Source organism: Taeniopygia guttata, chromosome 4A (assembly GCF_048771995.1).
Source record: "Taeniopygia guttata chromosome 4A, bTaeGut7.mat, whole genome shotgun sequence".
NCBI classification, from domain to species: Eukaryota; Metazoa; Chordata; class Aves; order Passeriformes; family Estrildidae; genus Taeniopygia; species Taeniopygia guttata.
Window position 1 is genome coordinate 6,871,857 of NC_133029.1, and position 25,874 is coordinate 6,897,730.

Consider the following 25,874-nt stretch of genomic DNA (forward strand, 5'->3'; position numbering starts at 1 on the left):
CCTTGGGTGGATCCCATTCAGCCCTGTTTGTGTGTATAAGTGGTGTAGCAGAGCCCTGAGCATTTTCTCCTGGATTATGGAGACTTTGTTCTACTTCCCATCCCTGTCTTTCAGCTCAGGGTGCTGGGTGCCTGGAGAAAAACTGGTTTTACTAAAGACTGAAGCCAAGAAGCTGTTAAATACATCTGCCTTTTCCTCAGCCTCTGTCTCTGTGTTTCTCCCTAAACATTCACTAAAGGATGGAAATTATCCTGAGCCATTCTTTTGTTGCTAATGTGTTTAAAGGAACATGTCTTATACTCTGCTATGTGTGCATCTGTGTGTGTACTCTGCAGAGATGGAGATTGTAAAATGTGAGCCCTGCTCAGCTGTGCAGTGCTTTTGCCTGCTGAAGCTGGGGGCAAGCCTGATGCTTTGCTTTGTATTCACGCTGCTTCAGCCAGACCTGCAAAACAGCTACCTTAAATGGCAGCTTTTGAAAATATCCTTGAAAAAAAAAAATAGAAGAGAGAAAATATTGAATTATCTTCCAGCATTGAGTTTCAATAGTGCTGTGTTATGAGTGGGGCAGATTTTACCAGCAGAAATCCAGGCTGGGGGGTTTTATGGGGGATCAGAGGCCTGTGTCACGTCTGTAATGCACTGTCCCCACTGTGTCCCTGTGAGGTTCCCTCATGGGAGCACAGGGGTCTGACCTTAAAAGTTTCCGCCCCTTTGAAGCATTTGGAGCCTGGCTGAGGGTCACTGCAGCTGCTGGCAGCTGGGGATTTAAAATTCCTGCAGCCAGTGCTTTCCAAGGAATATTTCAGAATAAGCAGCTACTGTGAGAGTGGGGTGGGAGAGATTTTGGATGTGTAAGACTTCTTTTTTACAAAGTTTTATTATTTCTTGCATCTATTAATAGGGCAGCGGGAGTCTCCATATGCTTTTATAGTCCCTGTTGCGCTTTCTAATGGATATATGCAAAAGCTCCAAGGGGCATAGAATAGACACTCTCAGCCAGTTATTACGATAAAAATTATGTGCATGTCATGACCTTTAAAGCAGTGGGACTGTGTGTGCATGCTCTCTGATGCACCACTGTTCTCCATGCCTTTCTGGAGCCCTTCTTGCTGTAGGAGGTTTGCATAGGAGCTTGGAATATTTTTCTAATCAGTGAAGAGTCTTTTGGCTCTGATGATAACTGGCAAAGCACAGAGGAGCGAGAAAACGGAGAAGTGATGACTTTTTCTGAAGGGAACTAACAGAGAAGAGGGTAAAGGCGAATCATGAGGCACAGCATGAAAATCCTGGCACCGTCTCCACTGCTGTCAAAAAAAACCACACTGGTCTAAAATGTTCTTTGTGCTTTTTGAGGCAAAAGCTATTCTGGTGTTCTTGAGAATAAAGAGTGGGGGGAAAAAGTTTTGTAATCCATGTGCCCTCTTTAAAGAAACTTTTTTTTTTTTTAACTTTTAATAGTACAACCAGAATTTCGTACAGTGTAATAGTGCAACTGCTCTGCTTGCATTGCCCAGTCTGTGTCACACGTGCTGCTGTCTTGCCTGGAGAGCTTTGCCATCCTCTGTCTGGAGGTGAGGAGCAGGATGCTGGCTTTTATGGCAGGGAGAGAGGGGCCCTGTGTCCCTGCACTGCTGCATGAGTCTGTGCTGTGAGGAAGGAGGGAATGCTGTCCCCCGGGAACACAGATGGGACATTCTGGCTTGCTGGGACATTCCTGGTGTGAGTGTCTGGAGCTGTGGACAAAATGCTTCAGCAGCATGCCTGGGAGGTGTGCAGGCACCAGCTGGGATGGAGACACTGGTTACAGAAGTGTATCTATCAGTGGTTTCTGCTCTGATCCCTGCTTTCACCACAGCTGGGGTAAGCATGCTGGGGTGGGGAGCAGCAACAGCCCCCTGTCCTTCCAGGCATCCCTAAATAGGGAGCACCCAGGAAGAAAGAGCTGAAAGTCCTGGAGAAGTGATGGTCTTGAAATCTCTTGAGTAAGCAAGAGGTTGTGCAGGGTGAGCATCAAGGCCCAGCATTGCTTGTGGCAGTGTTGATACTGAACCCCTGTGGAGATGTGTCAGGCCATGCTCAGCTGCGTTCCAGCCTTAACAAATGGGGGAGATAACTCTTCTGGCTTTAAAAATTAAACATTCCCTTTAATTATTGAACATGAATAATTTTCATGCAAATTGAGCCAGGATGTGTGTTTCCAGAGTGAAGAGTTGAGAGCAGTTACATCGTGGGGTGTCAGTGACCTGTGAACTGAAAGGCTGTTCATTAATTTTAGCATTTTGTGAATAGTACCCTGGAGAGTGGGACATGGGCTGGCAGAGCAAGCTGGCCAAAGAAAAAGACTTTTGTTTGCACTGATGGCCTCCCCTTCCAGTGCTTTAAGATGCCAACTGGTGTGTGTGTGTGTGTGTGTAGGTATCTTGTCCTTATATAGTGGGGTATGGATATTTGGGAAGCCTCCTGATGTGGAGGGCTATAATTAAAGGAATGACTGTGGGGGCTTCCCTGCTCACCTTGTAGAGGAGATGTGGGCTGAAAGTCCTAAAGTTTTTGAAGGCAGAGGTGGGAAAATGCGTTGTGGTTTTTCCTAGCAAAATGACAGTCTCTGTCTAAAACTTGAATTTCATGGGACAGTGTGGGACAGCCTGATGTGTATCAGAGTGTTCCTGGCTGGGCACCCACAGGGGGACATGGCAACACTGGCTCTCAGCATCACTTTGGACAATGGAGCAGTTCCCATCCAGGGCAGATGAAACATTGGATCTGCATCTGAAGTGAGCCTGGTGCATCTAGGAAAATTGCAGCACTCTGGGAGCTTTTCCAGTGGCTTTGAGGACACTTGGTGCAGGGTACCTGCTGGGGATAGAGTCAGAATATTGTCTGTGATGAACTCCTATAAACATTTTCCTTTTCATAATGGAATGTCAGCATTTACTGTTTCCTAATTTTAAACACTGTACAGATTGTCAAACATTTATCTCTGCCTTAAATTAAGTCTGGAGATAGAATTCCTGTTAATTTCAAATCAATATGAAAGGGGGTAGAGAAAGAAATTACAGTCCAGCCCTTTTCTTGAATCAATATTTTCTTTAAAAGCTGAAATGTTAACTAGATCATAGGGTTTTTTGCCATTTTGAAATGTAGCTTCTGTTCAAAGAATTTATGCATTTCCCCTGGAAATTGCTGATGCTGGTGTTTTGCAGCAGGCACAGCTGCCAGCAGGTGTTTGACCCAAGGCAGGCAGGATGGGGCCAGCCCTGGCAGCAGTGATGTGGTAGAGCATTATCCTCCCTGTTTCTGGGCTCACCATCTCTTAGTAACATTTCTTTGTTGTTGTTGTTCTGTTTTGCAGAAGCCTTCGAAATTGTAGTGCGGCATGCAAGAAACTTCACCAACAGCATGTTTAGGACCTACTACCAGAGCATGGGGCCCAGGGCTCTTAAATTTGTTGGAGAACTTTTTACTGATATCTCACTGTACATATTGGGCTCTGACATCAGTGTCAATGACATGATAAATGAATTTTTTGACAGTTTATTCCCTTTGGTTTACTCTCACTTGATTAACCCTGGCTTCCCCGATCCCTCTGTGGAAATGACCGAATGTCTGCGGGCGGCCAGGAGAGACCTCAAAGTCTTTGGGAACTACCCCAAGACGATGATGACGCAGGTGTCCAAGTCCCTGCAGGCTACACGAGTCTTTCTGCAGGCGCTGAACCTGGGGATCGAGGTGATAAACACCACTGACCACCTGAAATTCAGCAAGGACTGCGGGCGGGCGCTGCTGAAGATGTGGTACTGCTCCCACTGCCAGGGGCTGCTCCTGGCCAAGCCCTGCGCCAGCTACTGCGGGGCGGTGATGCAGGGATGCCTGGCGGGCGTCCTGGAGATCCATCACCTCTGGAAGGAGTACATCCAGTCCCTGGAGGGGCTGACCAGAGGCATGCATGGCATCTATGACATGGAGCACGTCCTGCTGAGCCTGTTCTCCGTGGTGCGCGACGCCGTTGTCCACGCGCAGAAGAACGAAGGGAAGCTCTCCACAGCTGTGAGTAGCTCTGTGCAAATCCCCAGGCTCCTTGCTGTGTCTTATACACAAACTCTTTGTGCTGAAACCAAGCTGTCCCTTTCCTCCTGCCAGCAAATGGCTCCAACGCCTTCCCACCCCCTTCTAATCTTCCAAAAAACTTTTGGTAGCATTTGAAACTGGTGTTTGCATGGTCTGGGTTTCCATTAAGGGCTTTGCCTCTTTTCAGGTTTGTCAGAGCAGAAGGGTCTGGACTTGCCCTGGGGTGTGAGACTGGGAGCTGAGATGTCCCAGCATCTTCAGTTTGCCCTGAGTGCTGTGCTTGCCCTGGGTAGCTCTGGAAGGCTGGTCCTGCTCTCCAGGTGTCCTCTGCCTCCTTTAACATCACAAAATGTACCCCCAAATAGATGCCAGGCAGAGGTATGTGCTGTAGCATCTCCTGATTTACCAAAAAAGAGCTGATTCTCAATCTTTTAGTAACTCATTCCAGTTTTGGGCTGCATTTAATGAGATTATTTCTTATTTTTAGTTGACTCTAAAAACACATTTTGAGAATTTCTCAGCCTCCTGAGAAACTGAGGCTGTCTTGTTCTGAAAATCCTGCTGCTCCATTTGAACACCAAGGACAAATGTACTGTGATACTATGGCTTGTTCTGCAGAGGAGATTTTCCTTGAGACACAACTGAGCTGCTCCATGTGGGGAGGGAAGAGTTGGAGATGGGGCAAACGTGCGGGAGCGTTGTAATAGTTTGCTTAAAACCAAAGAAGATTAAAATCTGACAGTGTTTCCCTGTTAGCTGCTTGTTCCTGCCATTCTTGACTCCTGTTTACAAAAGAGCTGTGTTTATGTAGGTCACTGTACTACTTGCACTGTAAGTAACTCTTATCTTTTTTGGGGGGTGCCATGGAAATGGATCAGCTTATGGGCTTTGAGCTGTGTGGCACTAAGCCAGCAGCCCTCTGTGCTGTTCTCTGTGCTGGCTTTGCTCAGCCACCACACTTGTGCAGGCTGTGGAACATCGTGGTGGCACTCAGGTGGTTTCCCAGCCCAGGAAGTTTGGCTCACATGGAGTGAGATTTCTGCACTGCTTAGAAGGGTTTAGGGACCAAATTGCACTGAGTTGGATTGCTCCTGTGTTGCAGTGAGCAGGAGGAGTCTGTGGCTGGGCTGGGTGTTGGTCACCTGGGCAGATGGGCCCAGGCAGGACTTGTGGGCAGCATGGTAAGCTCCAGGGTACAGTGTGGGACATTGGCTTTCAATCTGCCTGAGTCCCTTTCTGCAGAAAATCACTGTTTCACAGCAGCCTGCCAAGCACTGCTTGTGCAGGGAGGTTCCAGCTGATGCTCAGGAGCAGCAGCTTTTCTGCCACAGAGCCTGGGGAAATTCTCCCATCAGCCAGAACCATCAGTCAACCCTTTCTGGAACAGCAAAGGAGCAGAGATGTAACTGTAGGTTTACCTTGAGTTCAGGTGAGATGGAGAGTTCATGTTACAGTTGATAATGAGAGAAAACCCAGCTCAGCTCTAAGCCCAGCTGGCATTTCCAGGGCAGTAACAAACAAAACTTACTTCTATATGTGAGCCTGTTTAATCTCAAAAGATTTATTGACATATTCAACTGTGAGCAAAAGCATCCAACATGTTTTACATCAGTGAGCCCACCATGTGTGTAGGTGCTAAGGCAGAGCAGAAGCATTGTGCATGTGGGCTGTCTGCCAGGTTTTGTGAGCACTGCTCTAAGGTCTGAAAGGATCAGTGTGTGTTCTCCCATATCTTTCTTTTATTGGCACAGCAGCAAAAATGCACTTTTTCTTGGAGATGTCCACATACACAGTGAACAAACATGACTGTCCCTTATATTACTGAATACTGACACCTTGATCTGTCCACAGAGAATGAGTTTGTGGGGGGACAGGTAGATGGAGCACCACTAAAGTCAACACAAAGCAGTAGAGCTGCCCATCCTCTGCCAAACCAGAACATAAATTGACTTCTTTACCATAAAAATTACTGGGCATTACAAAACCATTCAGTGCTTTTGTACTTGGTAGAGCTATTGAAATTCATTAGTGCCGTATGTAGAGAGGTACTTAACTTAAACATAACTCCTCTTGATTATTTAATACTTCAGTGATTAGTTTCTTTGCTCTAGAGACATTTTTGTGTTCATGGAGTGAAGGAGAAAAAATCCAAGCCAAAAAAGTCAGTTGCCTGGCAATTGTCACCAAAAAAGAATGGCCACTGGGTTTTTGAAGTTTGTTTTTAAACCCCTAATGTTGCTCAGTTAAGTGTTTTATGTCAGACCTGAGCCCAGAGCAACTTTTTTTTTTTTTTTACAAGTGAAAGTATGAGCTGTTCAATGGAGAAATAAGGCAGTAATGGAAGCATACAGTATTGCAGAGGGCTGACTCTAACAGCTGAGCTGCATCAGGACCTGGGGTAAATATCTTTGTAAGATATCACTTTGTAAATGATAGAATACAGCTTTTTTTATTTAGTTGTGCTATTGATGAAAGTTTCTCTGTTAAACTTATCAGCACATATTGAGTTTCAAAGAATATACCTGGAAGCAAACAGTTATTTTTACTGTAATTCTGTAAATATGATTGTTTTTAGACACTGTAGCCATACCAAAGAATGAAATGCCACAGGGCTTGTCTTGGAAAGTGTGGGGTTTTACACTCGCCCTGGCTTCTCATACTGAGTTCTTTTATTACTGACCTTGGCCACCACTTCTTCTGTAGGCAAAGTACAGTTCACCTGCATGGTATTAAGAATAATGACAGGTTATTTAATTGTCATTAAAATCCTCTGGAATTATGGAAAACTTATCTTCCATGCCCATAGTGATTATACCATGAAAAACAACACTACTGCCCTTGCCTGTCCTTTGGGCTTCTTTTATTTTTCCCAGCATTGGTGGCATTTCTGCAGCAGTGGTTTTCCCTCCTGGTAGTTCAGATCCTCAGGCATGTTACCTGACTGAGCATCTTCTCTCCACGTGGTTGTTCCTTGGCCACCCCCTAGGCTGAGTGTGGGATTCACACACAGACCTGGACCCATCTGTAGCTTGGAGCAGAGCTGGCTACAAAGGGCTCATGAATTGAGCTCCAGAGGTGTTGCAGAACCTCCAGGTGGGTTTCTGGGGAGCTCTGCAGTCTCCAGGAGGAGGAGGTCATGCTGCTGTAAATGTGCTTTTGGAAACTGTGTCTCCAGGCATGCATTTAAATGGGAGCCTGTGTGTTGTTCCAGGTCTGTAAACAGCAGTGCAGAAGAGTGAATTCAGTAATGTGGTAGTAAACAGTTCCCATCCCAAGCTTTGCTTTAGTAGCTAATTTGTCAGACATGGTGTGTGTTAGGGCTTTATTATTTCTACAATTTGTCTGCTTAAAAACTTCACCCCTAAAACTTGCTATTAAAATACTTTATCAAGGAGATTGACTCTCAGGGCACACTGGGAAAAAAAATTTGCTGTCTAGGTCTACATCTATATTAATTTTATAATCTCCTACCTTTTCCTGGTTGAAAATCTACCTAGTATGTCCACCTCTTAAATCATGAGTGTAGGGAAGAATGATTTTAGTCAGTCTCTTTGTGCTTTTTTACCACAAACCAAGACAAGTTGGAGAGATGCAGTACAAATAAGCTTAATAAAATATTTAACCCCAACACCTCCAGAAGTTAATATTTTCTCTGTTATTGGAATTATAAGGGAGACAGGGGGTCTTACACAGGTAAAAGTTGATCTCCTCTGAGGCTAGAATGATGGAATGGTTTAGGTTGGAAGGGACCTTAAAGATCATCTGGTTCTGAGCCCCCTGCCATGGGCAGGGACACCTTCCACTATTCCAGGCTGCTCCAAGCCCCATCCACCCTGGCCTTGAACGTTGCCAGGGATGAGCCAGCCACAGCTTCTCTGTGCCTGTGCCTCACCACCCTCACAGTCAAGAATTTCCTCCTATAATCCAATCTTAAACTCTGTCAGCTGAAAACCCTTCCTCCTTGTCCTATCACTCCATGCCCTTGTAGTAAGTCCCACTCCAGCTTTCTTGGAGCCCCATCAGGCTCTGGAAGGTGCAGTAAGATCTCCTGGCATCTTTCTCTTCTCCAGGCTGAGCAGCCCTGACTCTCTCAGCCTGTCCCCATAGCAGAGATGCTCCAATCAACTTTGTCACCCTCACTCCAGCAGATCCATGTCCTTCTTATCTTGGAGGTCTAGGAGCTGGAGGAGATATACTCCAGGTGGGGTCTTACTAGAGTGGAGTAGAGGGACAGAATCCCCTCCCTCACCCTGCTGTCTACCCCATTTTGTTGCATCCCAGCTGACCAGCCCCTGCTGCTCCCCTTGCAGTTGTTTGTGCATCTCTGCCTGCAGAGCATTGCCTAGAAAGGAAAGAGCAGGGAGCTCAGCAAAGTCTTTTTTTTTTTTTTTTAATTCAGAACTGATGACTGAATTTCTAGAAAATCCAATTAAATTGCAAAATTAGCCAGAGCTTTGTTCAACCACTTGCATTCATCAGAAGGAGGGAAGCAGAAAGGTGGCAGTGCTATATGGGAACAGCATGCAATTCCCAGTGTGCTTGTCCTGTGAGCAGAACCCTGCTGCTTTACTTTCCTGCAAACACCTTTAAAAGACTGTTTAGGTCTGGGTTGACTAGGTTATACAGCTGTGCTGCTGGGGAGGTGATGCCATTGTGCAGGCTGGGTTTGATGTTATCCCAAAGCTGAAGTGCTCATCTCACCCAGCTCAGGGAGAGTGCTTGGTGTGACCCCAGCTCTGATGGCCTTGGGAAGCCTCAGAGTCAGGAAAACTGGACCCTTGCTTCCCTAGTTTTTAGGGAATCCTGGCAGGGAGTTCATGACTGTGTTGTAAAGATAACGAGGTACTTTGGTTGATTGTAGCACCGCAGAAACATTGCTGCAGTGTGTGTTCAAAACAGCAGTTCCAGCAGATACACAGGGTTGAAAAATCAAGAATATGTAAAAAAAGGGACTTTTGGCACCCAGGAATGAAAATGTCACCCGTTGCCATACACAGAGATTTAGTACATTTGTCAGCAGTGATGCCAGGCTGGTTTTCCCCAAATTCTGCCCAGGAGCTGCTTTTGGGGCCATCTCACCTGGTGACATGCTGGAAGCTGCTTTGCTCAGCAGGTTGCACTGGCAGGGAGCTCTGGTGAGTTTTCCTACCTGCTAATGGATTTTTCTGTCTGTACTAGAGCTGGCAAGAGATTTGTGGGGAAAGCTTTGAAATTACAGCGCTGTTTGCAAAGTCCTTCCCTCTGAGACACCAAGCTTGGTTTCTTTGTACTTTTAATGTGGGTTGCTTTTTGTTGGCATCTCTCCTGGGAGAGTCAGCTGGATGTACAGCCTCTGTATTTTCAAGTTCTTTATTGGCAAAGTTTAATCCTCAGGCTATTCTCTAATACTCTCTGGTAGCTAGCTCCATTTTTCACTTAAAGCTGGAAATACAGGAGAAGTTTTGGTTTTCAGTGATCTCAGACCCCCTCAGAACTATCCCAAGGTGTGTGTATCGTGTATTTTGTTATCCATTTTGTGATAGGCAGTGTAAGGTGCCTGATAAGTGTGTTAAAGCAAGCATCTGTTCCCCCTGCAGGATGAAAATAAACCTTATTATGAGGGCAGTGTCAGCAGCATTCCCATTCCTGTGAAAAGACCTTGGGAGTACTATGATTAGTTGTCTGAAGAGGTTTCAGGTAGTAAAGATTTTCTGACACTTGGGGTAGCATATGGCAAAGCACTGAATTTCAAGGTGTTGATTTTGAGCTAGAAATCCCCAGATTGGTGGCTTGGCTGGTACTGAAAGTATAAGGACAAAAGTTATTCATACCTTCATTTTTGTAACCCAGTATCAACAATTTTGATCCAGCTATTTTGGCACTCTGCTACTGGACTTAAATCTCTGGTTTAGTGTTCAAATACGCAGTAGCAAATTAGGGGCCTGCATCTCATTCTTGGAAGGGACTTTGGCATGAATGCTCCTGACCATCACTTGCCTCTCTAGGGGAGTGAGACTCAGGTTATTTGCAGCCCAGTGAAAGCTTTTCCTCTTGTCTTGCCTGGGAGGGAGATCCTTGGTGTCACAATTAATTGATTTATTCACTACTAGCAGGAATTTTGCCTGTGAGGATGCAGGTAGTCTTTGGTCAGGGTTGTCCTTTTCCAGTGTGGGCAGAGTGGCCCGCTGGTGTGCCCTCCTGCTTGCCCTGGTGGCATGACAAGGCTTTGAGTCAGTTTGTCACTGAGTTGGGTCTGGATGGAGCAGACTGAGTGTGTGGGGCTCTGCAGAGCTGCTGGGTGGAACCAGTGGCCAGTGATGCTCAAACCTGTCACTGCAAAGCCAGAGGAGGCGGCACTAAACATCAGCAGAGGTTTAATTTAAAAATAGCATTTGATTTTCCTTCTAGTTGTAAACTTTTATATTGTAGTCTTTTTTGTTCTCCTTTTGTCCTTTTGACTGGACATGTTCTGGCCTCTGAGATGTGCCATTTCAAGGGAATTTGCAGTGAGGCCTTTTTTAAAAATAAAAAGTAGAAGGTGCTGACAGTGCCTCTTCCTCCCTGCATGCACATATGACAGCACATGGAGCATCCTTTGACAGCGTGTTAATGTCCAACTTTGCACTGAAGACCACAGGAATCTGTGTGTTGACTTCATTCTTGAGACAGATCACTTGGCTGGTGGCAACTTCATCCCCACTACTCTGCAGCTAAGAAAGAGCTTTTTAAGGCTGCTGCATTTTATGGGTGGGAATATCATAGAGCACCCACTGAGCCTGGCTTGATCTCCCTCCAAGATCACACGTTGCCTGCGTTGCAAATGAGATGCACACAGGTTTGTGTGTGATGGGATATTTTGCATCTTTTCCAAGCTGAAGTCAGAACAAGCCTAAAGACTTCATGCAGATTAATTACTGGTTCTGTGTAGCTGTCTGCATGTACTGTGGCTTGACGTGCTCCTTGTTTTAGTGGAGGAGCTAATTTGTTGTTTTGCAACTGGCTCCTGAGTGTTTAAAAAGGTATTTGGTTCTGAGATGCCCTGGCATCACTACAAAGAGCTCCCAGAGTTAGTGAGGCAGGATACAGTCCTGACAGCTGGAAATGAGGGTACACAGCTTTGCAGTGTTTTGCAGCTTTCTGCACTGCACAGAACAGATTCTTTTTTTCTCATCTCTTTTCTTTTTCCTGGCTCCCATCACAGCTGGCTTGGACAGCTGGACCTGGGATGCTTTGGGATGTAGGAGAGGAGGGAGCTGGTGGTCATGCCGTGCAAAGCATTGAGGGAGGAGATATATGGGGTGCTATTCTTTCACTTCTGAGCTTCAAGCATTGATATTTCAGGCTGTCTGATTGTTTAACTAAATTGTAATGGTCAAGGACATAATGGGAGGTCTTGAAATAGATTGGATTTAAGCAGGAAAAAACCTGAGTTCTATTCTGAACCAAAGATCATCAGGAAGCTCCCTCCAAGTGTCTTGAGGCTTCGTCTCCATCAAAAACTATGGGAGATGTGCTGGCCAGGGAGGAGCTGCCCCTCTGAATGGGGAGGGCTGGGGCACAGCCCTTTCACTGGGGCTGTGTTTGCAAATGAGCTTTGCAGCTGAGCTTCCTTCAGAGATAAACCAGCCTCATGCTCTGGGTCCTTGCTGAGATTTAGATTTGGTTTACCTGAAGGATGCTACGAGCTGGTGGATGACAGAAACAGGAGACTGTTAGGTGTGAGCTGATCCCCCGGCTTCTGAGGAGCTTGCAGAGGAGTGATATCCATGGCATGACCTGCCTTTATACTTATTTAACTGGGTCCCTCCAGACATGCCATTGCCCTGTACACTTACTGTGGAATGGTGGAGCTGCCTGTGGAATTCTCTGTTAAAATCCCCACATATCTTTCTTTTACCAGAGAGATTAAACCCCTGAGCATCAGCCCTGCAGACACGGCTCCCTGCTTGCTGCCCAGATTACTGCAGCCTCCTGCAACCCCCATTAACATAGATGCTTTATTAGCAAAATACATTCTGGCCCATTTCCTTTCCTGAAGATTTTTATCCCCGCAGCTTTGCAACACCAGAGTTGTGCTCACCAATATCCATCTCCCTGTGCTTTTTACGCTAAAACCTCTTTTGGCCTCATTATCCGTGACTGCAGTTCCCACTCAGGCCTCTGTCCGGGGTCATTCACCGGGCATCCTTCATCTTAACAGCGCTGAGTTTACTCCCAGTGACAGTAACCCCCGTGAGTGCTGCTGCCCTAAAACCAGAACTATCTCTGCCATTAGCAATGCTGATGAACGAGCCAAGAACAAACCAGAAAGTTGAAAGCCACCCTCTGCAAAGCAGGAATAGTGCCCAGAGCTGCCCGGGCGGAGCAGCGGTGTTTTGTTTTGCTGGGTTGCGATGAGTGGTTTGCTTCATTTTGAATTCTCTGCCCGTGTGTGGTGCTGTGAATTATATCATTTTTGCATCTTATTGTAAAGTGGCTTTGAGGTACCAGGCATGAAAGATGCTAAATACGTTTTGCTGGGGAAAAAAATTTCAACAAACAATTGAGGCAGATTTTTCATCCATCTGCTGCAGCAGTGCACCCCTCATTGCTGGGTCCTCACTGCCCTATCAGGCTACTGCAAAAAGAACTGGTGGCCTTTTCCATCCCTACCTGTTGTGTTGCCCCACTAATGAGCCCCCGAGGGCACAGAGCCTGCTTTCAGTAGATGAAGTTTGCTGCTAACTGCATTATTCTTCCAAAGATTTGTTTAAGCAAGAGCAGGCTGGCTGCAGAAAGCTGTGCTGATAGCCTACAGCTACTTGGGCAGATTTACTTCTATTTAAAAATAAAAAGAAAAGCAAAAACAAGGCAGCTGTTGGCAAATGTTGCAATTCTTTATGCAGGTGTATCTTTCTGACCTAATCAATTTTCACACCCAATTCTCTTCCATGCTACTGGCAAAGGTTGAGATGATGCTCTGAACCAGTGACCTGGAGAGAACCAGCTGGAGAGCTGGGTGGTTACTGAGGATAACTTGGGGGCGACTGATGTGCTCTGTTATGTCTTTCTGAAGCTTATTAACTCCTGGATTGCACATATTGGTCTGTATCACTGTACAAATAAACCCAGAGAGCAGAGTATAAGTGTTTCTGGAGGTACCCAACTGGTGTCTCAGTCATCCATCCTCTGCCTCCTCCCTGAGGGATGGCCCAAGAGCCATGGGGCAGAGGGCACTTGAGGGCAGTGGGGTTGTGGGAGGGGATGCTGGGGTGGCTCTGATGAGCAAAATTGACTCAGTGCATAGACTCAAAAGGGTTTACCCAGCAGAGGCTAAAAGACATCCAGGAAGGTCATCTCTGAGCCTTGCTTCGTGCAATTCCCATTATTTAGAGCCAGAAGGAAATGTAGTAACTCCCTACCTGTAGATTTTGGTGCAAAATGTTTATCTTTTCCATGAGCTTGGGAAATGACCAGCTTGCAGCTTGCAATGTGAGTGGATAAATAAAAATGCATTATGCATTTTTAGTCAATTTTTTTCCCCTGCTAATGATTTTCCCACCTCATTTTGGAATTGTTGTGTATCAGTGTATTGGAATTCACTTCTCATAATCAAATACTAGTCCTCTGTTTGATGCTGTTAATAAAGGTGTTGTGATAAAGTCAGATTAATTTAATTTCTGTCTGCAAAGGCCTATTGTTGAATGAGTCCCTTTAGTACGTTAATCAGACATATAGCATTGTAACAAGGTTAAAAGTGCACACCGATTTCCATTATAAAGATATTCTCAATCAGGCAGAAACTAATCTAATGTTGTAAGTCTTTCTGTAATTCAATTGTTCTAACCACAGTACATGTAAAAACAAGATGTCTTCCAACAAAGTCTGAAAAAAAGCCCTGCAGATATGTATATCTTTATAGAAAAGAATGATTTACATTTTCAATAAGCCTTATTTGTCTTTGGGAAAAAGTGTAATTCCTTTATCGAGCAAAAGTCTAATAGGAGCCTTTTTGCCTTGTTTGCCTTGTTTTGGGTATATTATCTTGGTGCTGACCCTTAATTGGATTAAGTTAGGCCTGACTGTCAGGGAGAAAAAATTGCTATGGGTCTGGTAGCTTCAAAACTAAGAAAAAAATCAACAGATGAAGTTTTAAAAAAAAAAAAAAAAAAGAAAAAAGAACACAGGGCCCTCCCCAGCCTTTTGTTGGCCTTGAATGGATTAATTTTACCAGCAGTTAATCTCTGCTGCATGGAGATATTTTTTCCATTTTCCCTTAATGATAATTATTATGTTTCTCTTTTAGACTTTCACTGGAGAGGTCCATGACATGGCCATGGGGAAAGCCTCATGCCCCTCTTGCCAGGAGCTGCATCTCGAGTGATGTTCTGAGCTTTGCTGGAAAACAAATGCCTGTAATTTTTCTGCTGAAAAGATTCAGCAACTTAACTGCTGAAATGATTTTGAGAGTTTTTGGTGGCTCCAGCCTTCTTGTTGTCTTAGCAGAGAGTGGTGTTTGGAAAGAAAAAGGTGGATGGAGGGAGAAAATAGTTGCTGCTGGGGGCATTATTCCTATCTGAAGGTTAAAAAAAGTAGGGTGATGGTAAGGGATGGAGAGTGCCAAACCCTTTGGGGTAGGAAGGGTTTCCATTCATCATAGGAAGGGAGAAGGGCATTTTATAGCAAAACTACTTAGAGGTGTAAAAAACCTTTGGGATGGTTTCAATATGAGCATTTACTGAAATATAAACCTGAAAAGCTGTGTGTACCTGTGAGCATAGTCTGTGCAGGCTGCAAAACAAGCATTGCCTTTTACCTGCTTGTTTTGATATCACCAGTTACAGCAGATTCAGTGGTAAACCCCATGTGCTCTATTTTAAATAAATATTACACTTGCTATTGGATTGCTGAAAGAGAGAGAACTAATTAAGGAGATGGGATATCATCTGTAAATTTTTCTTCCCTGAGATTTTATGAGCAGTAATTTGAAAAGAGCCATATTAAAGTCATTCAGGAACAAGTTAATGCTGCGTTTCTGAGAATATTGCCCTTCTACTCAAAGATTATATTAAAGAATAAACAGTGTACAGTAGCTAATTGCTAGCTGACACATTATAATGGCTTTATACTTCCAAAATTGAATCGGTCTGGTTTGGGGAAAAAAAAAGGGGAAAAGTAATGCAGTAACTTTTTAATTATTTAACAAAGTATTTCTCAAAGAATAATTGAATCTGGGTTCGTGGCTGCAGGGAGGAAGAGAGGCTGGTGGGTATTGACCACATTTGCAGCCCAGCTGACACGGCTGCTGTTAAATACCCTGTTAGAGGCTCTGACTCTGGCTTGTGTTCCAGACTGATGGCAGGTATCTGTTTTTCCTCTCTAAATTAGGCTGCTAGGAATTTATTTCTCTGGGATTGTTCCTTTCTGTAGTGCCGTAGGCACAAACACGGTGCAACATTAAAACTCACAGAAATCTGCCAAGGAAACCGATTAACCCATGGAAGGAAAATAACAAGCACGTGGTGATTGCCTGGAGCTGTCGTGCTGCCTGGCTTTGCCCAGTGAGGGTTTTTTAAAGATCTTGGTAAAAACTAGTGATCCCTCAAGCCAATTCCTTGTTTCCCAGTCTGTTGTGATGGGGTAGATTTAACTGCCTGCAATAGGAGGGTCTTCTAGGGACCCATAGTAGCAATTTTGTGTTAGAGCATGCACAGAATGCTGTTGTATAATTAAACTGTATTTAGCATCCTTAGCCAAAGTGGGCTCTGCTACCTTGAGTCCTAATTTTCTGTCAGGTTAGATGAATCAGTGCTAATGTTGAAATCAGCTGTGTTTGAATTTGGAGCATCTTCAGCTTCCTCGGGGAATCAGTGCCAGAGGCAGAGCAGCAGCCTGGGGTCAGGAGCAGCCGTGTCCCCACCTCTGCTGTGCTGCCTCAGCAGCCACGAAGCACGGTGGGGACATGGGGCTCCACCAGGAGATGGACTCTGGCTACTGCCACATTCTGCTCCTGAGCCTGGCTTTAGTCAGTCTTACATGTTCTGGTTTTCTCTGGATTTTGCTCCATCTTCCCTTTTGCTCTGCTGTAACCTTCCAGGCAAGGCCGGCTTCTCCTTCCAAGAATAAAGTCTTAGTTTGGTTGTCTGAGAAATATCAGATTGCGCAGATCTAAGTTAAAACCATAATGGTGCATTAGTATGCTACAGGGCCCTGTTCCAGGAAATGTCTCCACATAGGAAAACTGCTTAAGCGTGTGCCAAAAATTAAGCAAATGCTTTTTTCTTGATTCTCCCAGTTGCTTGGCTGGGTTGGGTCTGAGCCCTGGCTGGGGCTACAGCTGCCCGCCCTGCGGTTTGCTGCTGAGGTCCAACCATCCAAACTGAAATACTAAATTCTGTGTTAAATATGGAATTAACAAAATGCTGGAGAGAAGGGCTGACTTGAGAAGTTGTGCCTTAATTATATGTCATGGATTGTAAAGACAGAAGGAACAACTGTGATCATTTAGTCTGACTTCCTCTCTACCTATAAATAACAATAAACAGGCTTTTGGTGAAACACAAAGCTGCTTTCTTTGGTGGATTAAACTCTCCATGCTTGGGACGCCAGAGAGAAGAAACATCTTGTTTGCATTATTTTATGTAGGTTTGAAAGGGCTCGACTCAAGCCGAGGTCGTGGTTCCTTGGAGAGAAAGGGCATCCTGTGCTGGAGGAGCTGGGTCAGTGCATGGGTTGGGATGTGGTGGGACTCTGTGGAGGTGCCTTGTGTGCTGCAGCACTTGTGTGGTGCATTGGCCATCACATCCTCCTGGGGACAGGGTGGTGTGTCCTATCAGGAGCAGTGATTGGTGCTGCTGTGGTTGTCTCTTTCCAGTGTAAGGCATGTGAACCCTGACACAGCACAGGGATGTGCAGGTGGGAATCATGCAGCTTCAGCAATTGCCACCAAGGATTGAAACCCGTAAAAATTTCCTTGTGCTCCCCACTGCTCTGCTGAGCTGGTGCACCCTCACCCTTATGCAGTCCCTGGGGTAGAGGGATGGTATAACCATGCCATGTGTCAGACCTGCCAGCTGCAGTGTCACCTCTGTCACATCGACACACGTGGCTGTGTGTGGAGCACATCCTGCTCCTTGCCCTGAGAGCCAGTCACACCAGTCCTCTCTGGACCCTGTGTTTCTGCTGTGACAGTGACCCTCTGCAAAGTATTTTGTGAAGCTCTACATGAAGGATGGCAGTTGGGATTTAGAACTAGTTGATCTTTAAGGTGCCTTCCAACCCAAACCATTCTAGGAAAAATGCAGTTATGTTTACTTTGAAAAATGCCTCCTCAACGCCTCTGTAGTTCTGTAGCAGTTTGAAGGAGCTGGTCTTCAAGCAGGTGGTGATGGCCTTCAGCACAACCTGGTCTGGAGGCTGCAGGGGTCCCTGAGCATTTGTAGCCCATGTTTGCAGCGTGTGTTGGGCGTCACCGCGGGCACTGGTGTGACAGGCGCTCTGTTATTTTAAGCATTAGTGTTTGTGTGCATTTTACACATTATAGCATTGCATTATTTAAGGGTGATGCATTATTAAACGTTCTCCTCGGCACAGAGAGTAGGTCACTTCCTCTGATTCCTCTCTCTGCATGAGTGAGTTAGGATGCTGTCTCTTATGTAATCCTTGCAGTCTGAATAATGGAGATCGTAATACTATAGAGCTGATTAATAACATTTAGTACTCCATTAATGAGGAATTTTGTTGGAGTGTTCACTGAAGACATCTGTGTTACCATACTCAGTTTGTTCTTTCTGCTTGAGTGCCTGGAACCAGAAGAACAATCATTACTTAGTTAATAATGATGTGCTTCCTAAGATAAAGGCTTGTAAATTCATTTTTATGCCCATAATCATGTTTTTCTGCTGTGAGAAGAGTGGGAGAGCTGGGAATTGTCCCTTTCCCATCTTCCTGACAAAATGTATCTAATGATTAGAAGCATATAATAAGAGTGTTTGTCCTAGCCAAATGTTTCTCCACTCCTGTTAATCAGCGTTCGTTTGAGAGCGCAGTGCCGTTTGTGGAAGGAGATGCAATCACTGGGGCAGTGTGGCAGATTTAAATCAGTAATAAAAGCCCTGGGGAAATTAACAAGACAAAACATTAACCACAGACTAAACATTAACATATATTAGCATTTTTATTACACCTGTAGAAATGGTAAATGTGCTTGGTTACTACTATTAAAAAGTTTATGTTCTATCTCACATCATCGCAATGTATATTTTTGGTTTAAGCCCTTTAGAATTTAATTAAGCGGAATTCTGTAGCAGCACTTTGAGTAATAGACTTCAGGTTCACTTTTATGGTGACTTTGAAGATAAACGGGGCACAAATGCAATCTTTATAATGCTAATAAGACTTGTGATGTGTAGTGGAGCAGGTTGTTAAAAAGAACTGGGGAAGAAGCACCAATTCAAGCTGCTGCCTTACTGAGGTTTTCGGCCTCACTGGCCAAACTGGGTTCCATCACTGAAGGATGCTCGGGGCTTAGTGGGCATCAGTTGGTTCCTCCTCCACATGTCTGTGGTCTCTTGATGTTCTGTGCATACTGTAGCAAATCACCCTTTCAGAAGCGGTGTTCAAATCAATTATAATAGTTAATCTCTTTTCAGTTTAATGTGTGGCTTCTCCCAAAGGAAACTCACAAATAAGTATAAAATGACTTATGTGAGCTCCAGAGAGCAAAAGAGATTGTGGGAGGAAATCTTCAAAAACGAGGCCATCCCCTTGAGGGAAAAAAAATACTGTGTCTTCCTGGAGAATGAATCTATAAGCAGAAGAATTCATAGAAAAGACGAATGGAAACTCCATGTAAAGTTTAAGCAAAGGTCAAATACAGCAAACTCTCCTTTAGAGCAGAGTGGAGCTCCCGGGCTGAATGAGAAGTGGCAGCAGCAGGTATCTAGCAGTGTCTAATGCAATCCCTTCTTGTCCAAGGAGAAGCTGATTAGGTACTTTTTTTGTCTTTTTTTTTTTTTTTTCATTCTTCTAAATCATCTAAAAAATTACCTTTAAAGTGTTCTTACTCTTAAAGCAAAGCTCAGATTGGCACTGAGGATCCCATTGTGCTGCTTTCCAATCCTTTCACCCCTGGATTTCCTTGCTGATGTGCAAGATAAGATGTTTTTGCCTCGTGTGGCTACTCTCCCTCGTGCCTTGGCAGCAGAGCAGGTTCACCAGGAGCCTCAGGTGTGGCAGGCACATTCTTCTCTCTCAAGATTTTTTCATAGACGAGCACAGAGAGAAGAAAGAGAAAACAATTTATATTTCTGCTCCTTGTTTTTCCCATGTGGAATGTATTCAGAGAATTGTTTACCTAGGGTGATTGTTTGATTTGATTCTGGTGAGGATTGTTTGAGCTTGACAGCCAATCCAATCCACCTGGGGCTGGACTCTGGAGAGAGGGTCATGAGTTGTTTGGGAGTTAGATATGGTAGTTAGAAAAGTAGGTAGTTTTAGTATCTCCTTTAAATAGTATATTAATGTGTTATAGTATAGTTATAATAAAGAAATCATTCAGCCTTCTAAACTGGAGTCAGACATCATTTCTTCTCACCAGGTTCACCTGCATTTCCAATTCTCAGTGGTGTCAGGAATGCCATCCTGCCATAGCCAGGCTGGAGGTGCCCTCCATCAGCTGCACAGGGGCTGTGATGCTTTGCACAGAACCTGTACTGTGGTCACTATTTCTTTGATAACCAACCCCACTCATCCCATTTCCGTGGGCTGGCAGGTACCCACGTGGGTCACGCTGTGCTTTACACCCATGCATCAGCTCAGCTGGAAGCAGCCGCGGTGAATCTGGTCCCTGCAGTCCTCAGGCACCTCTGAAATTAATGGGGAAGCATTCAAGTGGGCTGATAGTGCTACTCCCTTAGCCTTGTGGCTGTGCTCCTCTCTTTAGTGTTCCCTCTAAAGCTGAGCCTTCACAGGCGTGCAGCCCCCTCGGGTGCTGGGATCCAGCTGTTTCCCCATCATGCACATCTGCCCAGCCAGGTGTGGCCCCTCCTGCAGCTGCAGGAAGGAGCTGGAGCAGGGGGTGCTGGTCTCCTCAGAAGGCAAAGTGTTCCCCTCGTGGCCTGGGTCACACTCGCAAGGAGGAGGCTAATTAAATCGGGTAATTAGTGAGTGTGTTAATGAGCTGGGGCAGGGTAATTTTGCTTGGGCTGTTACAGTGGGGCTTTGGGAAGGTTTTTCTTGCCTGGTGTCCCCTTGCAGCAATTTTTCAGTGGCCTGGCAGATTCTTTGAAAAGCAAAGTCCAACTCCTGTTGCCTGAAAAACACTCTGTCATTTGATTTACTTAGTCCTTTTTTTTGTGGCTTAATGTGTCAAACGTCAGCCTATTCTGAATTAAGGCACAGCTCTTGCACTGACTATACTTAAGATAAGGGCTGGTGTATATTTATGATCCCCCTGGTAGAGTGGGGAGCCTGAAGAGTGAGAAGAGCCAGTGGTTCTGTTCTGTCAATTTGCTTTGAATTTCACGTTCATATCTGTGTGTTGGGAGGAAATCACATATTAAACACTGTTGCTTGATACAAGTTTGGCAGTTGGATTAGAGATGCTCCCTTACTTTTGATCTCCTTCTTGCAGACATACCGCAGTGCTGGGGGAGTTGACTGTCCTTGCTCCTGCCAGAGCAAGCAATACCTGGAGAGCTGAATCATCAGACTTGCTTCTCCTCAAGGTCTGAGCTTGTATCAGTCCCTTCTCTGACTGCACTATAGTGGCATTTTTCTTTTCTTTTTGGAGCCTGCTTTAGAATGGCAATGGTTAGGAAGAGACTGGTAAACTTTGTTCGTGTGTTCCTGAGCCTGCAGTGTGGACTCAAAAAGAGGGAAGGATTGAAGCAGGATTTCTGAGCTGTTGTCCTAGGACTGCTTGTGGCCCAGCAGACTTTGGCAGATGGTTTGTGAAATCCTTCCCTCCCCCAAAAAGCATACACGATGCCGCCCCTGCAAATGAACAGGCAATCTGTTACTTCTACTTTCACTCACTTTATTTGAAAGTTCAAATCTCAGCCAGTTTTTGTTTGACTAAAGGGTGATAACTATTTCACTGTGACTTCACAAGATGGGCTCCAGGGTTGGGCTTTTTCCTGAAAAGGTTAATTAGTGCTGGAATAAATGAGTAAAAACTTGGTGGACCATTTGAGCAGTGCATCCTTCTATCTGTAAAGTTTTCATCTGCTGTCCCATGTCACAGCTAACACAATCCTGTTGGTGGTTTCATCCCACACAGGAGGGATGGCTGGACTTGGTGATCAGTGATTTGACCTGATGATCAGCCACTGAACTCGAAGATTGTAGAGGTCTTTTCCAGCCGCATTTATTAGATGACTCTTGGAATCTTGGTACCCAGATGCTGTGTGGGGCTGTGAGGATGCAGCTGAGCCACAGCTCCTGAGCAGGACTTGGGAGCAGAGAGGCTGAGCTCCCTCCAGTGCTGGGTGGGAGGTGAAGCATCCCCACTTTGCCGGGTCCCTTTGTTGTTTGAAGGAGCTCTCGGGTGCTGCCATTGTTGACACTGTCACTCTGACCCTCCCATTCAGTGCCTCTCTGCATCCTTGTGAGAAAGCCTTGATCCTGGACTTGCTCTTCTCTCAGGGTTTGATAGGTTTTGCCATCTGAAAACTGGGCTTTGGAAAGGGACTGGGGGGATTTTCACAGAGCTAGGGAGAATCAAAGGAGTCATCACAAACAGCAGCTTAAAATATCCGACCTCTTCCCACTTCTCTCCTCCACTTTTTGTGTCCATTGAGGGTGTGGGTGCAGTGATGCTGCTTTGTGGCAGTTTCCTCTAGACCCACTGTCCTGGGAGCTTTTGTGTATCTTGTGTTTCCCTGGGGGAGGTTTCATGGCAGGTCTCATCTCTGACTTGGGCAGAGGAGAAGCCCACAGAGACCCCCTGAGCATCCTGACACTGTCCTGGTCTGCCCTTTGCAGGGACAGTGGCACCAGCCAGTATAGAGAGGGCGTGGGACATCCAGACCCATTCCACAGTGAGGGGGTCTCAGATCCTAAATGCCCTTCTCCAGACCTCCTGCTGTCCTGTGATTTCCTCCTGTTCCTGTCTGCTTGCATCAGGGGACTACCTGTAAACGTTATGAGAGGAATTAGTGCTAACAGAAAGCCCAAAAGGCAAAGAAATTAGTCCAAAATGCGATCCATTTTCTGAATCCTTTCCTCCCTCTCTTTTTGAAGCCTGCCAAGTGATTTAGAGAGGGCAGTAGGGCTGATACATTCTTATGCAAAACTTGGTTCTGGCAAGGCAGAGAGGAGGCTCAGCCAAGGGAGGACAGAAGAGGAAAAGCCAGGTGAGATGCTGCAGAAACTGCTTCCCTGGCAGCTGCAGGAGGAGCTGCTTTGGCAGAGGAAACTGCAGGTGCAGAAGGGCTGGTGGCAGCATCTCTTCCCACCCTGATGTGAACAGAAACTGCAGTGCCCAGCTCCCAGGAGGTTTCTGTTTTACTCTTTGTTGTATGGCAGCCTGAGCAAACAAACTGTGCTGCTCTTGATAATGAAAGAGGTGACATTACTAATTTATTTGCCCACCCAAATGTAGGATGTAATAGAACAGAATTAATCTCTTCTCTTTACACATCAGATGCTTTGGGTGGCAGGTATGCTTTTAACCTCTGGTGTGCAGCTTACTGGGATTGCCTTGATTTGATGTGCGTAGAGATAAATGAGGTGCTGCAAGGAATGGGCATTTTTTTATGGGTGTGAGGTTGGTCCTAAGCCTGAATGTGGGTGGTGGGATGAGGCTCAGAGAAAGTGAGGATGGTGTTAATTGTGGTGCCTTCATGCTCCCAGCAATCAGCCAAGCTCCTTTCACAAGCCAGCATGGATGAGTCCTGCAGGAGCAGCACAGCGTGGATCAAAAGGAGACTTTGACAGTGGCAGTGGTGCCATAGGGGGCAGATGTGCCTTGGTAGTGTCCCAGAGAAGGAAATGGTGACAAACCCACCCACAGCAGGGACTGCAGCAGTGGCCACTGCTGGATGAGTCTCAGGACAGTGGCCATGCGAGGGAGCTTGGATGAGGCGCTTTGGATCCCTTCCCTTGCTGCTGCAGGCAGTTCCCAAATAATCTGTATGCTAATGAGCTAATTTGTGCCATTAGCAGACCCCTGTTAATCAGGGCCTCCCACAATATGACTAGGCTGTGGCCCCAGTGCTTGCTGTATTTTAGGACCTGGGTTTTTTAATTAGTAGTGATGTGTATGATGCTCATCCCTGGGCATCTGCAGTGCAGTCTGTGCAGATGCTGAGCTACCTCAAGATACAGAACCAGGGTCTTAGGATTTTCCTTCAGAGGTGAGGTGTTTCCTAAAAGTCTGACTAGAGAGCTAGAGTGCAGAATCTTGAGATGCTGTGGTGTTCAGGAAGGAAGGAGCAGGGAGCATCTCAAGCCCCCTTCTGCCAGTCTAAATTTAAGGAAGATTTGATATAGGAAGATTTGCCTGTCACACCTGCAGCTCAGGGGTTTTGATAGCCACAGTGGCCCTTCAGTGCCCTGACATTTTGCCTGAAGCTTCCTGCATTCCTTCCCAGGGGGTGGGTATTCATATAGAAGCCAGGTTGTAACCTTAGGACAGAGTTTTGCCTTCAGGTGCTTGCTGAGCTATGAGCAAGGTGGGGATGACAGGACGATAGCAGCTCATGTGCAGGTGCCAGTGTGGATCTCAGCTGTTTGTCCCAGCACTTCCTCACACTGCTGTGTTTGTGTTTTCCAGATCAGCCGCTTATGTGGCCACGCTCAGCAGAGGCAGATTCGATCAGCTAATTATCCAGAAGACCTTTTCATTGACAAGAAAGTCCTGAAAGTGACGCACGTTGAGCAAGAAGAAACTTTGTCAAGCAGGAGGAGGTGAGAATGCTCAGGCTGAGTGTGGTGCCTGCTGGATGGGCTGCAGGAGCAGCCACCATATGGAATGGCCCTGTGGAAGCAGATGGAAAAGCTCCTTATTTCCCTTACCCATAAATCTGGCTCTGAGCATCAGAGCTGCTCTGTGGTGGGCTCTGAAGTGCAATGAGGCGTCCACATGGGTTTTCTCACCTAGTGCACCCAGGTTAATATGCCAAATGCCTTGTCTGGGTTTCTTGGGCACTGCTGTAGTATCTGAAATACTCACAGGTGTAGTAATAGATAGAAATGGTCCCTCCACATTGAACTGTTACATGTTATGCCGTGTGTAGGTAAGGAGAATGTCTTTCATGCTTTTTGTGTAGTGTTTTATGGTAGTTCAGAGATGTTAACAGCCTTTTACTGAATATTTTCAAAGGAAGCAGATGCCTCCACTGCTGGCACCGCATCCTGTGCTTCCTTCCCCATGTAAGTAGAAGCTGTAATTAAGTGGGCTCACTCTGATATGCCAGGGAGCAGCATCTCCCCTCTGAATCTGAAAACACACCCAGGTATACGCAGTGCCTTTACTTCTGTATTGAAAAAAAGAAAAATCCTCGTGGAAGAGAAACAAGCAAGCTTGGCAATTTTTGAAACTGGTGCTAGACTGAGTTGGGTGGATTTCTCTCTGAAGACTAACAGGGCCACATTCTTGATATGGTTCCCATGAGATCAGCACCAGGGCTTGCATTCCTCTGTTGTCTCAACACGTCGGAGGTTACACAGCCCAGACTCTGACAGAGATGTCCTTTGAAGACTCTGAAGGCTAATGAAATCTGCTGAGATGAATTACATGGGTTCATACCTGCAGATATGGAGGAGTTCCTCCCTTCCCTGCAGGGAACTCTGCTCCCCAGGAAACTTTCCTTCTGCCTGTTCTCCCCAGCTCTGCTGGGGCTTGTGGAAGAGGAGCAAAGCAGTGCCTAGAATGTGAGGAGCTGAGTGCCATGGGCAGTGAGGCTTCTGCTTTATGGGGTTTGCCATAACTGATGATCCAGGTCTTACCTCATTTTAACTTTCCAAGTGGTGTTGGTTGGACCTCCGCCCCACTGTTACTGCAGGAGATGGATGTAGGAGGTGGTTCACGCAGGAGGTGGCTGCCTGCAGCATCCCTTGGATTGGTGCAGGGGCTGTAGGCTGAATTCCCACCCTTTGGAGGGGCTTTGACCCATCAGACAAACCCTTGTTCATTTGCAGGGGCGGTGGCAGTCGGGCCGGTGCGTGCGATGCCCGGGCGGGATGCGCTGGTGGGCACAGGCAGGACCCCCCTGCTCCCCGGGCTGTCCCTGCGGGCTGTGCCGGCCCCAGCCGGGCAGGAACAGCGGAAAGGCAGCGAAAAGGCAGCTCAGAGCACAGCCTTCCTTCTCTTTGTGTCGCCTGCCCCCAGCTGGCTGTCGCGGGTCTGGCTGGAGAGGGAACCCCACGGGATCCCAAAGCAAGGAGGATGGAGGGATGGACACCCCCTGCACCCCAAACTGCCTCAGGCTGCAGGGCAGCTCCCCACAGCTGGCAGGGCACGGATAGACCCTGGTACAGCACAGGGGGATGCCCTGAGAGTGCTCCCTGCTCCAGGTGCTAATTCCTCATCAGGCGTCCCAGGGAGCGAGGAGGCTGAGCAATACCCCCTTGCCAAAGGGGGAAATGTGCTGGAACCAAGCGAGACGACTGTGAGGCCAAGTCTTACTGCCTCCAGTCCCTGATATTCCTGTTGTCATACTTTTTGTGCTATTTATTTAATTAAATCTGCTATTATTCTCTGGTGACAGCTGCTCAGTGTCTCTGAGGGATCAGACCTAGGCTGGGGGGATGTCCCACCCCACTCCAGAGCCTCTGTCACCTCTCTGGAAACATCAGAGATCCCATGGTCAGCCTGTATTCTGGCCCTCTGGACCACTGCT

General features: G+C 46.2%; 1 protein-coding gene across 1 annotated transcript in view; it reads left to right on the top strand.

Annotated features, from left to right (window-relative positions):
- The window catches only part of GPC3 (glypican 3), a 140,470-nt gene that overhangs the window by 60,695 nt on the left and 53,901 nt on the right, over positions 1–25,874 (top strand). The window contains exons 3-4 of the mRNA XM_030272529.4: positions 3,356–4,050; positions 23,807–23,940. Coding sequence (XP_030128389.4) covers positions 3,356–4,050; positions 23,807–23,940 — 829 coding nt within the window. The remainder of the gene's footprint in view (positions 1–3,355; positions 4,051–23,806; positions 23,941–25,874) is intronic.